The 18,343-nt window shown below is 42.2% G+C and overlaps 1 protein-coding gene across 1 annotated transcript; it reads right to left on the bottom strand.

The window, feature by feature from the left end:
* Positions 1-637: 637 nt before the first annotated feature.
* etv5a (ETS variant transcription factor 5a) lies at positions 638-12,434 on the bottom strand. Its single transcript, XM_077537029.1, is given in 16 exon segments — positions 638-2,266; positions 2,389-2,490; positions 2,567-2,736; positions 2,945-3,013; positions 4,848-4,910; positions 6,275-6,299; positions 6,301-6,434; positions 6,437-6,544; positions 6,547-6,578; positions 7,626-7,931; positions 8,003-8,126; positions 10,196-10,246; positions 10,538-10,585; positions 10,660-10,741; positions 10,875-10,939; positions 12,263-12,434. Coding segments are annotated over 15 exon segments (1,593 nt in total). The 5' UTR covers positions 10,923-10,939; positions 12,263-12,434; the 3' UTR covers positions 638-2,035.
* Positions 12,435-18,343: the final 5,909 nt, after the last annotated feature.

Consider the following 18,343-nt stretch of genomic DNA (forward strand, 5'->3'; position numbering starts at 1 on the left):
GATACATACTGCCTTGACAGGTCAATGACGTTTGGCATGGATCAAGAGTGTTATACTCGGCCAGTGGGCTAATTGTGAGGTTGGCAATGGTGGAAGGGGGATGAGGAAGCCCACAAAGCAAGGCAGTGAGTTTACTTACCGGTAATAGGATTTTTGCCTGTGTCCATGACACCCAAACATCACAGCCAAAATGATCAAAAAAGAAGTTTGAATGCCCCAATCTAATCCCAAATTCCTCTCTTCGCTTTTACGACCAGCTAGGTTTTTGACCTATTTTCCTATGACAAATTGCAGCCTAGTGTATGAACAAATAACATTGAAACCATTGCCATTGGTTTCAGTTACACTTTGGCTGCAGTGATAAATAGGCTGTGCAATCACAAAAATATTGTTTTATGGGAACGACTGGTCAGGTCAATTACTAACTACCAAGAATCTAAACACCATCTACATAGGCTACTTACACAATGTTTCTCAATGGGAGTAAGTGATAATCATTCACATCAAAATGGATCTAACAAAAAAAAAAAAAAAAATGTGACTCATAACAGCACAGCCATGTCAAGCTTCCAGCAATAATGGATGGTGTGGTTGTGGTGGTTAAAATCATAAAGAAACACACCAGCATAGCAAGCAATGAAGCATAGAATGTTTATTTGACCCAGTACACATGATAAACTCAGCTGTGTAAGGAACACAATGTGAGAGGGGGCGGGTGCAACAGAAGCCTATACAAGTGTGATCTGTCCCTGTGTATCCCGTAACGCCGCCTTAACCGTAACTCTGGCCTTTTGCACGCCTCGTGACGACATCTGGTCATACAGATCGGCCTGCAGTGAGCCTTCATGAGATTTTGTTTCTTAAAAAAAAAAAGAAGAAAAAAATTGCCAGCGCTATACAACGGGTACAGTATTTAAAAAAATTTAATAATAATCAAGAACTGGACTGCAGGCTTATAGCAAAAATATATACTTTATATAAGTTTTAACATTGCCCTCATTCCAAATAAAATACAGAAACATACAAATGTTCGTCCAAAGACACAAAAGTGATATGTTGGCGGACGCAGTCTTGGCTGATTATACCATGCAAAGTCACCTTTATTGTCATCTTGGAGAAGGTGTCAGGTTTTTATTCTCCGCATGCAATTTGCGATGCTTCCACCAACCATCAGAAGCTGGTTGACAACAGTGAAGACAGCAATGTAAAAAGACACACACACACACAAAAAAAAAAAGAAAAGTAAGGGGGGGGGGGGGGGGGGGAGCAACTTGACCATTTATAAAAAGGTCTCTGTGGGAGAATTATGTACTTGCATATGCATCCCTTTTGAAATAGACGAGTGCTAATTAGTTCTAAAATTGAACAAAACAGCACAGACTTGTACCAAGTTTTGCAATCCCCAAAGAGGGTGATAGTAGATACAATTTCTTACACGGGTATGACACTGAAGGAACACAACATTTACAAGAGAGCAGCCAAACCAATTAGCCTGTAATACTCTAGCTTTAAAGTCCAAAAAAAGTGGCAATAAAAAAGTAATATCTACAGAAATCATTGTTAGTTGAAAATAGGGTTGTTGGACAATCTATGATTGCAATTCACAGCCCTTTCACTCATGTTTTAACTCAGATGCAGGCGCGTAAAAGCAGAGATCAACAAGCTTCCAATAGGCTACTCTATAATAGTGTTGTATTTAGTAAGTCTTATTAAATTTTAGAATTACCTTGCTTGTTTAGGAAAATCAGATTGTCACAAAATAAAAATCACAAACTCTGCTCTTGTCGTTCCAGATACAAGAAATGCAGTCTTCTTTGAGGTCTTGAGGCCTTGCATCTTTCCACCGCAAAGGAGGGCGCCAGAGTTGGAGTCATCCGTCTCACAACCCTTTCCAGTATGTCACATCTTTTACACTTGTCCATTGTTTGTGGCAGTTCAATTTCTTTAAATGAGATCCACAACGATTCCTCTCTGCCTCTGAATTAAAAAATCGTCAAGAGACTTGGGGAGTGTTTTTGCATTTTCGTGTGATAGTTCAGTAGCTGCAACCGTCGGGGAAGGGCAAGCCAGCAACACAATGATCTCCGCTGTCCAGTAGGAAGGGAGCGTTGTCCTCGTAGTGGGTGAGGGGCACCGTGTCGTCGTCCAGGCCCGGCAGGCTGTCCAGGTCAGCCTTCAGGTTAGGCCTCTGGTTGTCAGGGAAGGCCATGGAGAAGAGGGCCTCGGGGTCACACACAAACTTGTACACGTACCGCTCACCAGCCACCTGAGCAGCACAATTCAGTAGACAACGTTTGACTCAGACCTTTTCAAACATACTTTTTAACACAGATTCGCATTGCAAACAAAAAGGATGGAAGGAAGGAAAAAGGGGTAACGTGCCTTTACCTTCTGCATGATGCCCTTCTCGTAGTAGTAACGCAGAGAGCGGCTCAGCTTGTCGTAGTTCATGGCCGGTCTGTTCTTCTGGATGCCCCAGCGGCGAGCCACCTTTACAAGAGGGTGTGTAAGTTACAAACTCATCTGTAACGTCTAACGGAAAAACAGCTGCAGCCAACCCACTTACCTCCTCAGGCTCAATGAGCTTGAACTCCATTCCCCGACCTGTCCAGGCGATAAAGTGTCCGTTGGCCGGGTCGTCTAGCAGGGTGACAAGAAACTGCCAGAGTTGCAGGGAGCCACGGCGCTGGTATGGTGGTCCGTCTCGATAGATGGAGGGCTCCTGCTTAACTTTACCTGCATGCGTGAAAGGAGAAGGGAGAATATTGAGAGTGGAAAAAAATGACAATAAAGCAAGGCGGGCAGTTCTGTACTTCACCACGGTCACAGTGTGGTGAGACATTCCTGCCAGATGGCAAGTGTAAAGGAGACTCGCTATTCATTGTACTTCAGAAAATGTAGACAAATAAATCATGTGTTTTCCTTCCCACCAAAAAAATCTCACCTTCTAATCTTTCAGGGACAACACAGGTGTCATCGAAATAGAGTTGAGGATCTCTGTCGAAGGCGAAACCTGAAGTCAAAAAGGTTTATTATCAGTACTACATGGCTAGTAAACCACCAACTCTTCCAACAATAACGACCATATTGGTCGTTTTACCATGCACCAAAATACGACCAAATGTTGCGTATTGTAGTTTAGCGACCTCTATCTGTTAAAATAGCCATTACAATCACCATGACCATGCTGCTTATCCAATCCGTACTACACTCAACCGGTGCTACAATGCCTCTCTTCTCCAAATACTTTAGTTCCTCTTTGAGTGGTGCCATCATCGCAAAGGGTACTCTGCGCTTTGGTAGCTTCACTGGCGACACACTGCTGTCTATTTCAATTGTATATTCTCCCTCCAAACAGCCATCACCAGTGACATCTCCAAACTCAGTTTTCATTTTCTCCATTGTAATGAGGTCACTTTGTCCATCATCTGCAACCTGTCTTAATTCTTTTTTCACAATCACATCAATGGCAATGTGAAAAAAATTTTTGTTTGATACTGCAACTTAGTGTAGGATATATTGGATTTGTGTTTATATGTTGGTTATTGCACATCATTGAAGTAAGATGGTTGAGAGAGCGTAAAGTGTCTTATTTGGGATTATATTTGTTTTCATAATTTCTATTTTTGAATTTTCATTTATAGGAGAATTGTAATACTTTTAATTTTGTTTTGGTAAAGAGCAAGTAGAGTTTGAAAGATATGTTGTTACGGATAAGGGATGTTACTTCAACAGGTAAAAAAAAGAAAAGATGGTACAATAGGATTGTTAGTCTTTCGCTGCGTGTTTCCGGGAGGACTGTTGTAACTGTGACACAGCGGAAGTAGAGGTGTGTTATGGAGACACTGTGAAATAAAGTGAGTGAGCAAACACAAAGGCTCTAACCGTCCATTCTGTAGAGTTGGAAGACAGAACGGAATGAAACACTATCGGCCATGTTAAATGGCAAAGAAATACAAAACAGACTTGAACCCGGAACGTCTGTGCGAGAGACTAACGTCTAACTTACGTCTTACTGAGCTAACAGTCCATCTTTGTGTTCACTTTAGTGTTAACATGTACACCTGCATGTCATTTCGTCGTCACTGACTAATGAATGGGTTAGTATGAGGCTTCAGTGAGGCTGTACAGTACACGTTACCGTCTTTACATGGACACAAATGGTTGAGATTAGGAAAAAGGCACAGTGAGGTTGTAGTTACAAAACATGTAGTCAACACTAAAACAAATCACTGGACAAATAGCTCAGTCAGATAAACACTCGTCTTTAGGACCAGACGAACCAGGTTCCAGACTCTCTTAGTATTTTTCACATTTAACTTGGTCGATAAAGGTCGCTTAACTAAAATACGTAAGATTTGGTCGTAATTTGGCACATTTTCAAAATGACCTATGTGGTCGTATTTATTGGAGGACTGACTCCTAGTAAACATGTAACAAAGTGCAGTGCATCGCTAGCATGGACTATCTACTTCCCCCTGACCGGTCATTTAAAATGCCGCTGACCTCTACGGCTCGATAAACACCGCACGGCCCAGGGGATACAAATACCTCACAGACGAAACACTTCCTAACTTATGAGAACTGGGGGTTGGAGAGGAGGGAGAGAGAGAGAGAGAGAGAGAGAGAGAGAGAGAGAGAGAGAGAGAGAGAGAGAGAGAGAGAGAGAGAGAGAGAGAGAGAGAGAGAGAGAGAGAGAGAGAGAGAGAGAGAGAGAGAGAGAGAGAGAGAGAGATGAGAGTAGAGAGAGAGAGAGAGAGAGAGAGAGAGAGAGGAGAGAGAGGGAGAGGGAGAGGGAGGAGGGAGAGGGAGAGAGAGGAGAGGGAGAGAGAACAACAACAACTTACTTTCGTGGTTATTTTGGTAGTAGCTCCCCGCTGTCCCAAAGGATGAGTGGCAGTTGGGCACCTCTGCAAAACAAAGACAGTGGGCATATAATTTTAGACCACAGACATCCCAGCCTTTGGTGTCATCGCAAATGTGCGCCGCATCAAAGTCTACCTCACAGCTGATAGGTATATTTGGAAATACGTATAAAGATACACAGCTTTAAATAGCGTCTTTGATTTGTGTGATTGGCTTCATGTTGATAAATATCAGTAATGATGGATGGATCAGTGGCTGCTACCAGTCACATTAAGCCGCAGCTTCAACTGCCTCCCGCCTACGCACGCATTTCTCAGAGTAGACTAAAACCCAGATCCGAGCCGTACCGCACGACCCACTCCAGCCCTCGTACGCCCACCAAGCCTCTAAACTGGATTAGTGCTGTGGCTGCTGTGTTAAATCTCAATGATAATCAAGTTACAAGCGGCCGTCCCCCTCGGGTGTTTGGGGCCTGGCTTCCGCTCGTCTCTGCATACCAACCACGATGCAATTGTTCATTATTCTGTGTCCCATCAACTGATAAGATCGACAGAATCAACCGTACAAGACTAGACTTGGCAGGAAGTCGGTGTAGCAAAAGACAGACATGTTAAATATCTGGTTTGACTGATACGGTCCCTGCCAATATCCCAAACACGGACATGCTCCGCCCATCTCGAGATGATAGCCCTCTGTGACGTAGGTGTTTAAAGCCATAAGAAGCTAAGAGGATTTGTCATTACATCACAGCCAGGCCAGCCGGCCATCCACTGTGCAGAAAAGGAGAGTATGTGACGTTGTTGGGGTTTTTCCTCCCCCAAAGTTGAGCGTTTCAGGAAAAGAGGATGTTAATGCCGCAGAGCATAACAGCTGGGTGTGTGGGTGTTGGACAACAGTCAGGCGCTTGTTTGATTTATACCATGTGACTAAACAGTGAGTCTCTTTCATCGAGGGATCACAGGTTTCCCCAACCCCAGAAGGTGGGCTGACAAATGTTGGCCTGCTTCTTTTACCATGAAGTGGAGACATTTTAAGCCTTTTGTGATCAACTCGTTGTACCTTGCAGGCCACAAGGTCCTTTGAGGACTCTGGCCTCGATCTATTCAGGTAGCTCAGTGAGGAGCTTCTTGCACCTGGCTGGATGACCCATTTACTTTTTGCCCTTAGAGGCTTAGGCTGAGCTGAAAGACCCACTTTTACTTTACTGGTGTGACTCGCGAAGAATGATCAGATTAAACTCAGAAAGTGCAAGTGTGTAAGGGAGTACCTGTGCACCCATGCCGCCTTTACACGCTAAAACTTGCATTCATGTGTCAGCAGTCTTGAACAAACACAGCCAAGCGCATTCCTAACCCTGAGCTAGCTGTGGACTATCTGGCTCAATAGACCAACATGAAGTGTCACTCACCGGAATCGAAGCAGAAATCGCGGGGGTTCCTGCTTGATGGCCATCGGGTGGAATGCAGCCTGGCGCGGGGGAGCTGGCGGTCCTACGCTGGGAACTCCCTGCTCGGTGTATCTCGGGTCAATGAGTTCCTGTTTGAAGCCATGCGGGGGTACAGCCACCAGGGTTCGGACATTTGCCGGTGGTACAGTGGTCGGCCCTCATGTGGCCGACCACTGTTATTAGCCAGCTGGGGCAGGAAGTGGGGCCTCCCTTGACTCTCCGATGGGGGAAAGGTACAGATGGCTCTGACATCTGCCTCTGGAACCTAAAGATGGTATACAGAAAATCTGTCAGTGTTAGATTTCCAGTGTTCGATGACATCTGGTATAAACAGTGTTATTCTGACACTTGTCAGGATAAAAATATGACTCTGTCAGAGTAAATTTCCTCAAGTGTTGGAGCTGAGGCTAGGTGTAACCTAATCAGTTAAACTGACCACACCCTTTCCAGCATTTCAATAGAGATACATCCAGTTGTTGGGGCAGCGTGGCTCAGTGGTAGACTAGTTGTTTCTTGACCCTGAGAGTGTGGGTTCAATCCTAGGCCAGTGTAACTATGTCAAAGTATCCTTGAGCAACATACTGAAGCCCCAAGTTGTTCCTGATTTGAGGGCCTTGTAAGGTGGAAAAACACTATATAAATGATGTACTTTTTACCAGAGTGAAGTGTTAGTTTGAGTTCAATTTTAACACTGGCATTAGTGTAGAGTACTTTCAACACTACTCAGTGTTTACCAGTGTAGATTTTTAACACTATACAGTGATGGGAGTAACACTGGTTAAGTGTTAAAAAGTAACACTTTGAAAAGTGTCAATTTACACTCCTTGGTGTGGACACATATAAACAATTTTCTAGTGCTAGATTTAACACAATTTGGTGTTAATCTAACACTAGCGATTTTGCTGTGTATGAGAAAGTAACATCCCAAATAGAACAACTGAAATGATGTCATTGCAGTAAGGCATACAGTTTGAGAAAACTTCCCACTTGTAGCCTGATTTTTAAGGACAATGTCAGTTCTTTTATCTTGGGTCTTGCCCCACCATGTCGTTCGTCGGCCACTCACCCACCCGTCGTCAAAGAATAATTTCTAATCCCATCTCCCACATTGACCACCAGGCTTAGCAAGATTTCTGGGGGAAAACCCTGATTGTGAATTTTGGGCAAGATGATTTGGAACTGACTTTTGCTAACCGTGGTAAGAAAAACGATAGGAAATCTGCATTACCGTTTACAACAAGACATAAAAGAAGTGATCATCAGCCGGTCAGTAGATTATGGGCACTGCCCAGGATTCGGTGGAATTGCTTACCTGTGCTCTGGCGTAAAGTTATTGGCATCCTGGCCGATTAGAGCGCACGGCACGGCGAATGGCGGGCTGTGGACTGAGAGTGGCGTCTGGTTTCGCGGGCCTGCGCTCTGTGTGAGGGCCTGTTGCTGCTGCGGGAGATGTACCGTCCGTGGTCCAGGGTTCAGGTTGGCTACATTGGTGTGAGGGGGAGGTGTAGGTTCGTTGAGGGGGCGTGGTCCAGCGGCGCTAGTGGAACCACATGGAGACACCGGCGTGGAGGGAGGGGTTAATGGTTTGAAGCCAGGAGTGGACTTCCTGTCGCAGGCACTGAGTGTCAAAAGGAAAGCGTCAATTAGAGAGGAATTCTTCTTCATAAAATATCTTCAGTTATCTTGTACCTGTAGCTGTAAAGGCACTTGTCTCCGTAGGGCATGGGACTCCTGTCCTGGTGGCAGGGGGACAGCTCTTTGGAGGGAGTCAGCTCACGTTTGATCTTGGTTGGTGGCGGTCCATGAAACATCACTGGACAGAAGCAGACACGTGACAAATTGGACCACCATCAGAAGAAGTCCAGACACCAGCTACGTAATTGGAGCCATAGGCAGAAGTGCAAGAGTTATCGTAATCATATTTAGCATATCATGTGGACAATGCGTGTATGTATTGCCTCATCTGTCCAGAGCCACTTAGCAGTTATTTATCCTGCATCCATGCCCCACTGTTTGTGTAGCTGGGGTGATTTAAATGGAACTATATGCGCAAAACCCATCAAACTTCACGTCTGATTCCCATTAGGACATACTCAATCCCAATACCCATGAATCACTGTGGCTGCAACCTAATGGCGGTGAATGATTTTCTTCCCCGACTGCTGCTGTAACCATTAGACCAGAGACGCAGCCCTCTGCATACCGGCTGCAGTTACCAGGGCGCCGCATAATGGCCGGGTAGAAACTAGATCCCGGAGAGGAGAGGGCGTCAGATGACGAGGGCGTTGATGGACTGCGGCCGAGCAAACAACCAACGTGTGGTCCCTTGTGTGTGCACACTGAAGCCTAATGGTGGTGAAAAGATTTTCCTTTGCACTCAAACGGTGCAAAATGGATGATGCTACTTTGGTGTACCCTTTATATGCCACAATTATATTCTGTATAGACCAATTTATTGCACATCTGTCACTCTACCGATGGCAAGTAAACAAGGACAGAAACCACAATGTTATTCTCCTTATAAGACTTGGATTACAGGTCTTCCCTGAACTCCTTGCATGCTATTAGAGTGGTCAAAATTAATCAATTAATCAAGTAGTTGATTACCAAATCGATTAATCCTTTGGCGCCATTTTTTTTTTTTTTTAATTTTCCAAATCCTCTGACCTCAACATGTCAATAGAGCTCGTACACTGATTTCGGTAGTCCTTCATGGGGGAGAAAAAAAAAAAAAAAAAAAAAAAAAAGACTGCTTATCTTCTATGTTTTAATCAAAATAAGACATTTGCAAACATCTGTTTTTACTTTGGAAAACAATGACTGAACCGGTAACATAGTACAACATCAATCCCCTTTTTTAGTCACTATACCAATACAAAGTACAAAATAACCACCCATCATTGGTTAATAAACACTAATCCGGGAAAAAATGCTTTTGGAATACACTTAAATGTAAATTTAAAATGAATCTGATTAGTCGATTAATCCATTCTAAAAATATTCACTATACTGGTGCCACCTGCTGCTCCTCAGAGATTGTATGAAGAGCTTTCTTCCTTGTCGAAAGTGTCCTGGTAAGAAGCATAATTTATTCAGGGTGGTCGACAGGGTTGAGAGCATTTGTATTTGTTATGTAGGAAATGTGTGATTCACCAGTGCAGTCTCATTGTAATCGCCTATCTTGCAATCTGGCCTTGAATAGGTGCGAGAGAGAACGCCTGCAGCCTGGCAACTGCAGCCACCGTCAGCAACTCATCTCACACTCACACAGAATCAACACTGCAAACTCTTTACTGACACAGCTATGAATATTCCCACAATGCACTTCTGATTCCAACATCATGCTACAAGACTGAAGAGGCACTCTATCCCAAATTGACAAAAGTGAACTCCAATCGCAACCAGCAGGATACCTTTCAAGGCAGGGGAGCTGCATCCACACACACAATTTTGGAAAGCAGGGTAGAGGGGGTAGAAGACCGCCCCATCCGCTGGAATCTGGTCCGCTCCGGCAGCGAGGCCCGAGTGCGGGAAAGTGTGAAATCAGATTAGGAGCTTGGCTCATGTGATGCCCCATGCCAATCGGCTGATTAAACTCAAAATGGTTGAGAGGGAGAGGCGGACAAGAGAGCGCACACAAGCTCAGAGCGGACTTCTGAGGACAAAGGATGACGTTTGTCCTTGACGGGATTAAAACTTTTTAATAAACAACGGGTGACCCAGACTTCAGGTCAGGGAAAGTTTGTGACAAATACTCTTAAAGAAGCACGCCCCGATGCTCCACAACGAGCAGGTCTTAGTAATGCTTAAAACATCCCAATTAGGAGGCAGGTTAGGCGGCCTCGGGGGACACGGTCAACAACAACATGAAGGAGTACTCACAGCTATCCGACTGGAAGTCCGGGACGAACTGCTCATCATCTGGCACCTGGGCTGTGAGGACAAAGGATGGCAAAAAGTTAAAACATGTCGGAAATTAACACGAACTGACATCTTGGAAAAACTCAAAAAGTTACCAATCACCATCTATTAACAAAAAAATGTCTAAGTCAGCAGCTTGTCACATGCAGAACTTTGGCCATCTTCCCCTTGTTACAAAACACCAAAACGTAGAACTAGTTCACACTCAAGTTAATGTTCCACCTCAAAACTCCAAGTCAGCATTTATCCAGAAACAAAACACCTGAACCACAAGCGTTCTCAGAAAAAGCAAGTGGAACTCACCTTCTGCAATCCAGATGTCCTGAAGCTGACTGAGATCTTGGAAGAGTTCTGTCCGTCAGATTACAAAGATATTAGTATTATCTTAATTGATTGTAGTCTTTATTACAACCGAGGCCACACACCTTCTGTGTCCTGGGCGAGCTCAGTGTCCACAAACTTCCTCTTCCTATCACTGAAGATCCTGCTATGTTCCTCGCCATGAGACTGTTATGGGCAGAACATAGGGAAAGGGTACTTTAACGACAGTCCGATGACATCGGAGTACTGGCGGATCTGCCAGTCAAATGATGGATTGTGGTTCATCCCATGTATGATGCTCGTGACGTGTACCACTTACATTGGGCGGGACCATGAACGGGACCTGCTGGTCGTAGAAGCCGTCCATGTTCGGTTTCCGGTTTCCTGGGGGAAGGAGGGGGAGGGTTAGTTCGTACTAAAGGGATGGTACTTTGTGGATCACTAGAAGACACAAAAGCACCACAGGAACATGGATGTTCACCATGTTTGCCATGTTGCAACAAACAAGCGGCTTTTTGAGATTTGAGCCGTGCCAGGCGAGAGGAAGTCGCACAACGTAAACGCGCATAATGCAGTTACATAAGCCGGACTCAATGACTGAGATGGCAAACGCTTTCCTCTATAATCAGCCTGCACAGCTTGAATAAAACATCATGAAAGGTTGTCGTTAGTGGAGAAGGGAAGGAGGCCGGCCCTTGAACTAAACATCACCAGTCGGTAAGGACACATAAAAAGTTGTATTTGTACAACAATAGGCAGCAGCCGGCAGTGGCCTCCATTCTCACATCTCTCTGTGGGCCTTAGAGATATGACTCACTCTGCTATCTCTCGTTAATGGATGACGAATAAAGCATAGCTGAAGGCAATTACTGCAGACGCTGAGCAGATAGCACTTAGAACATGAGGGTGTGTATGTGTGGCACCATGTTCATGTCACACAAGTCAACATTTGACAGTTTTAAAAGCCCCCACATAGATATTTACCTGAAAACCAGGTGTATACTTCACTCGCAAATGGTATTATTTTTCAATAGTACAACTAAAGATTTTTTTTCAAATGATACACCAGGAGCAAATTATATTAATCGGCTGAGAACAGGTTTCTAAATGATATTAAATAAAATTCTGGGAGATTTCCACGGCTCTGGTGTAGCGCCACCCCCGTCTGAGCATTAAAAACAAAAGGCAGTTGTGTATGTGTACGGAACATGACCGAGAATGTTAAAAGTGGTCACTGAACGCAGCAGCCACAGTGTGGATTTTCAGTACAAATTGCACAACACAATGTCGGCGGAACAAACTTTTGTTAACTTTTTAGCTTCGGGTGATGGGGTTGTCACCAAATACCCCCTTTTACTCTTCTTAGCCCTTCCCCCACCCTTCGTCACCTTGTTTTTCTCAATGAAGTGAAACTTGATACTTGATCCGCGTGGAAACGCGCAGGAGGAGGGGAACCAGTGGCCCCTCCATTCATTAAAAAAAAAATATCACAAACAATCCGCCTCATCTGCCGATAAGAGATAACGCAAATAGCGCAATTCACGGATTCTTTTATTCTAAAATGTCGATGACGCACGTAAAAAAAAAGTGCTAGTGAAAAAGTAAAGACATTTTGCTCAAATGGCGTTGCGCTCTTTCGCCTTAAACATTTGACCGTTTCGCGAAAAATAAAACAACTTGCCCCAGCAAAATAGACATGAAGCTTACCTCAACTGTGGTTGTATGTTTCCTCTTGAGCAAGCGAATGTGGTAAATATGTCCACAAAAGGGTGGGGGGGAAAAAGAAAGAAGAACGAGTAGCTAGCGGTGTAGCCGCACGCTCGGATTGATGTGACCGTCTCCACTCACAAAACTTGACTGAGCTCTTCGTTCATGGATCCACTTGCTTTTCCCCTGGGCTTGTGAGCAACGCGGAGACAGACACTGATTGGCCAGAGGGACATGTCTGTCAGACGAGGCAACCAATGGGGGCGCCTTAGCTCATGAATTATGCACGATTTCCGCTCGTCCAATCGGAGCGTGGCACTGACCTATTTTTATGAATGGCTGGATTTCATTCACAATTTTTTTCCCCCTCAACTGTCGACGGCAAAGTTGACTTAAAGGGCCAGCGTCAGTGGAAATGGAGCTACTCATGAGGAACGGAGTGCTACTTTGAACTGTGTTGCTGCTTCATTTGCTGTATTATTCTTGAAATGCCACATAACATTAACCAATGTGTGTGTGTTCACTTACTTTTATATAAATACCATCAAATTTCCCAAATCAAATAGCAAAAATAATGGCTAATAATAAAACCAAGAAAGCAAGTTAATAATAACTGTCTGTATATGTGTGCTAGAGTGTGTGCGTATGTGTGGATAGGAAACAGCTACGCCCACAGGAAGGTTAGAGGTCATGAAAAAAAAAAAACATTTGTCACTGTCACCCCTCTGTCACCAAATTAGTACAGTATAGTATCCCCCACGTCGCGTGCACTCTCTAAAGCATCTCTCTTGAAAATCCATCCCAACAGCTGGTATGAAAGCAATAATCCGTCAAATCCTTGTAGCTGCCATGCACAAATTATGGAACTGTGTGGGAGTCAATAATAGTAAATCATGATACAAACCCTTTTCACACTGCCTGGTACAGCTGCCATTTCCCCACCTTTTTTGTTTTTTTTCCCAAACTCCTCCTCCATCATAAGGTTACGGCTCAGGGAGGCGGCGGTTAACAAAAAAATATATATGTATATTTTGCTTTATGTGTCAGTTTTACACTAAACTTAAAATGGGAGTGACAAAAGCTTTGGCTCTCATGTAGAAAACTATGTTAAAACTTATTTAAATATATTAAGTCTGTTTCAATGTGGTTAAAGCATGTGAAATATATAATAATTGTAATATCTCATGTCCTCCCCATAGCATGGTTATCAATTGAGTGCTTTGGGCACCATATGGTGTAAACAGTGTTATATAAAAAGCAGTCCATCTACCATAACTGTTGTGACCCAGCGTTGGGACCCTATTTTCCTATTGTTGTCAAGCCAAGTAACTTTTACAGAAGTTAAGAACAATAAACAATAAAATAAAAAATAAATAAATAAAAAAAACAAGAGCAAAAATAGCCTTTGAAAACATATTAAGGATGGTATCAGTATTGCGTCGATACCAGCCTTATTTCACGGTTTAGGTACTTGTGAAGTCAGCCAATACAAGCCACTAATACAAAATACTTAAAGCACAAAAAAAAAAAAATGTAATTGTCTAAATCCTGCTCACCAGTAGTAGGCGCTACATTGGGTCGGTTTGCCACATTGGTGAATCCTCATGTACAGCATGACGTAATCTGAATTTGTATGTAAGTCGGAGCGCACTTTGGTACATGGCTAAACTATGCTAGCGCAGTACTAAAGTCATAAATGCAGTATACATTTTACAGTATACTACAATGCCGTGTCACTGTGTGAAACTGCTGAGTTGTGTGTTAAAGACGGATAAACTGAAGCGGCGTTCCGCTCGGTCATGCCTCAGGTCAGCAGCTTGTCTTTCAGCGAGATGAAGATGTGTGCTTGTGTAGGTGAGTGTGGCTAAAAATAGCAGCTGTCAAATTCAATTGTACGCATGCTAGGCGTGAAATAGCAGAGGACGTGTTTGCAAGCAGAAGCCCGCGGGGCCGCTAACGCACCTTTTTTTTTCTTTTCGGTGAGGATGTGGTGGGTGCTTACTGGGAGGCATTCAGAGGGCGAGCGCATTGTGTTGCTCGGGCTTAAAATAAACACAGCATATATGCAGACTGTGCATTTTGCTGCCAGGTCAGGACGACTTCCTCGTCCCTCGAAAGGCCGAGTAGTGCTAGTGTAGGTCAGCGTGATGCCAGCCTATTTTGCCCAAGTCTAATTTGGGCTAATTCTGATCTTGAAAACAATTCAAAAAGCATATCTTTAAATTTCATTATTTTTTCTTTTCATTATTTAGAAAAACAAACTAACTGTTGTTTTTGTTTTTAGAATTAAATCAAACAAAAATCTGTTAAGACATCACAAATGAACTAAGTCATTTCTATCAAATAAAAAAAAATGTGTATTTCCACACAACATGCTTATTTTCTATTTTTATCCAAACCCCACCCCCTGACCCACCCACAAACAAAACTAACTTTTTCCATCCAGATTAAACAGAAATAAAATAAATCTAGAGATGTACACATTTCTTTGGATAATATAATTCGTGTCCATTGCTGTCAAATGAAAAGCATCTATCTGCAAATTACTTTTTTTCTTTGAACTAAAACAAAACAAAAATAAGTTGTCATGTTGCAGTTGTATTTGTCCCAACATGGCGACGTCTGTCAAATGGTTGGGGCCCCATTTTTTTTTTTTTTTTTTTTTTTAATGTAGCCTTCAGGCGCAGTAGGCCTATATTCTCTGAGTGAGGGACAAGATTTGACATGATGGCTATTAATAGCACTTTGCCAGATAATTCCTGCCTTGTTATCTTTGCAGCCACTCTCAAGAAGCCTCGCCTTCGGCACACTATTCTTCTCAGTTGTGTAAGCTACACTTTCTCTTCATGAACTCCACATTTTCTGCCGCCCCTGTTCTTGGGCTATTTCTGTCAGTGACACTCCGAGAAGCCATTCAACTACAGAAGACGAGCACTCGAAAGAACGCAGTCTTGTTTAAACCCGAAATGAATTCTGTCCTGCGGCCTTTCGCATTAGCTCAAGTTAGCATGCTAATTAGGACCATTAGAAAATAAGCCTGCAGGGAGGAAAAATGTAATGTGGCTAGTGCTACAGAATAATTTAGCAGATATGGAAGCTATTTTTTACTATTATGGAGCTTTTCAAAACAAACCGCTTCAAGTGGATTTTAAAATTTCCTGGATGTCGGCACAAAGTAGTCAGAAAATGTGATCTTTCCTTTATCTAAGGTTTAACAACAGACAAACATAATCTGCTTAAACCAGTATAACACAATTTTTTTTACTGGACACACTATGTAAACAGTGCAGAGTAGAAAAAAAAAGTTTGTTAAACTTTAGGCTAATGACTTCTCCAAGAGCCAATTGGATTAAGGAGTCAGCCAACCAACCAACAATTGCTGTAATCTGTAGCTGTGTTTTATTGGGATTAAGCAATGGATGACCGGTAACCTTTTGCTTTTTAAACCTGAAAATACTGGGATTGTTACTGGTCCTGCCAGACAGAGAAACCTGTTTAAGGACATGTACCATTGCCTTAAATGACTCATCATAAAATCTCGCCGTTATGTTTGACTTAACTCTCTTTTTGACTGCACATCGGGAACATTTTGTACAACTATTCATGACAATTTTGCTAAGATTTGGGTAATTTAATTTTATCCCTGGGTGAGTGCATAGTTCATTAATTTTGTTACATCTCTCGTCTTGACTGATGGAACGTTCTGCTTTCTGGTCTTCCCTTGCCTAGTAATAAACGTCTGTAGCTAGTAGGCTACAAAAATGCTCCATGACTCAGACTACAAAATTTCATCATATTACCCCAATACTGGCCAACTTGCAGTTGCTGTCCCACCTGAGATGTAATTTTAAGGCTTTATTTATTCATAAAATATTACATGACTTAGCACCTTTCTATCTTGCTGACTAAGTGGTACCTTATGTTCCATCCAGAGCATTCTCAGTTCAGCCTCCAGGCCGCTGTAAAATTGTGTAAATTGCTCCCCTAACATCTTCATTATTAAATTAGAATACAAGAATCAGTTGTCAACTAGATTACAGTGCATTGCTTTTTTATTTAAAATCAAAAAACTAAGTAAAGTAACTAATTTCTATACAGTAAATACTTGTGCTGTGGATGACCTACTGGTTTTATTAAAGAGATACTTTACTTATTTAGCCATTTTTGGCAGTCAAACATTAATATTTTCCCATAATAAATTTGATATTTTTATTATTTTTCATGTCCAATTAGTACCTTTAAAAACACATTTTGCAACTTGTTGTCGACTAAAAATGACATCACAAGGGCTCAGGTAACCAATCATAGCTCAGCTTGTGAATGTCACGTGACGAAACCTAGAAAACAGGTGAGCTGTGATTGGTTACCTGAGCCCTTGTGATGTCATTTTCAGTCGACAGCAAGTTGCAAAATGTGTTTTTAAAGTTACTAATTGTACGTGAAAAACAATGACAGTACCAAATTAATTATAGTCAAAATATTAACTTTTTATTGCTATAATGGGCCAAATAAGTGAAGTATCTCTTTAACAAATTTGAAATGCCTGGAAATATACATAGTGAGCGCAATGTAGCTCAACGTTCTGGCTTAAATGTAGTGTTTATCCTTACCAAAAATACTCAAGTAAAAGTAAAAAGTATTTTGCATTAAAACTACCCCGATAAAAAGTAACATAAGTAAAAGTAACGTAGTAAATGTAACTCCTTACTACCCACCCATGCTGCTAAATGTACATGTGTCCTAATCACCGTTTATTTACTGCTGAAAATAATGAATCAAGCCAAGACAAGAATTTTGAATACCTCTTTTTTTTTTCTTTTTTTTTCTTGTTCACTCAAGTGATTGTTGATACAGCAGGCATGTGGTAAGATGACGACACATGAAATGTCACAAACGAGTGCTGTATGTACATTCAAAGTGGTTATAGTGGTGTACGACATTGTTTGAACAGTAAATGTCACGCTATTGTAAACACACAATCGTCTGTCATTCACATACACACACTCACGGGAAACACACTACGTTATGTACAGTCTCAGTGTTTATGTATCAGCGTTGATGAGTTGAAGTCAAGTGAGCTCGGTGCGTTTTTAAAGGGAAAAGGTGGGCAAAAGGCGGCAAAGCCTCACCCCTTAGCACATCTTTATTTGCCTCACGCTGAGTGTCTTGCAAAAACCAGCTGGACTGAGACAGCTATCACCAAAAGTTGAATTCAATACCTTCTTTTTTTCACTTGATCCTTTCTCCGGTTTCCTGACAACTTCACGACTCTGGTTTCAGGTGAATTAAAGAGCGCACGCACGAGAGAGCGATGATGATGACGTTTACGCTGTAAGGCTAATGAATAATACTGAGCTCTCAATGAAAGAAAGGGGAAAAAAAGGAAAAACAAACATAAAACGAAACAGAGCTTACAACGGAATTTTGCTGATCTGGCAGGTAATCTGTGGAGAAAAAACTTGACGTGCTAGACAAAAACTTACTCTCCAATTTTGGAATTAGCATGTCAATTTTTGTAATCAACATAAAAATCTAACAGATTTTTTTTTCTTCCAGATTTTTTTTCCCAGTCTTAGATTTGCATTGAATAACAACGAAACATTTTGCTGAAACCTTACAAGTCACAATTTGGTAAATTTAATGTTTTTTCAAAAATCCACAATATTGGTCCGCCCACGTGTGTGTGTGTGTGTGTGTGTTATTATTGTTATTATTATTATTAGAAATTATTCATCAATCTAAAGTGCTGAAAATGGCTTACTCTCTGACGATTCATGGATAGACAAACGTACCATTTTGGGGTAGTCCTGAAAAGTGCTGATTTTGGAGGTAGAAGGTTTCGGCCCAACACCATCGAATTGCATAGGGGTGTGAATTGCCTAGTACCTGACGATTCGATCCGTATCACGATTCATAGGTCACGATTCGATTCGATACCGATTAATCCCGATATGAATTTACAAGTCAATTGTTGCGATTTTTTTACTCAAATTTTGAAAATACCATTCAGTAAACTTGTACAATGTACACTATAAGATTTGTATGAAAATGTATTATTTATTGATCTGAAACTTCAGTTTT

The sequence above is a fragment of the Festucalex cinctus genome, chromosome 11, assembly GCF_051991245.1.
Source record: "Festucalex cinctus isolate MCC-2025b chromosome 11, RoL_Fcin_1.0, whole genome shotgun sequence".
Classification (NCBI taxonomy): Eukaryota; Metazoa; Chordata; class Actinopteri; order Syngnathiformes; family Syngnathidae; genus Festucalex; species Festucalex cinctus.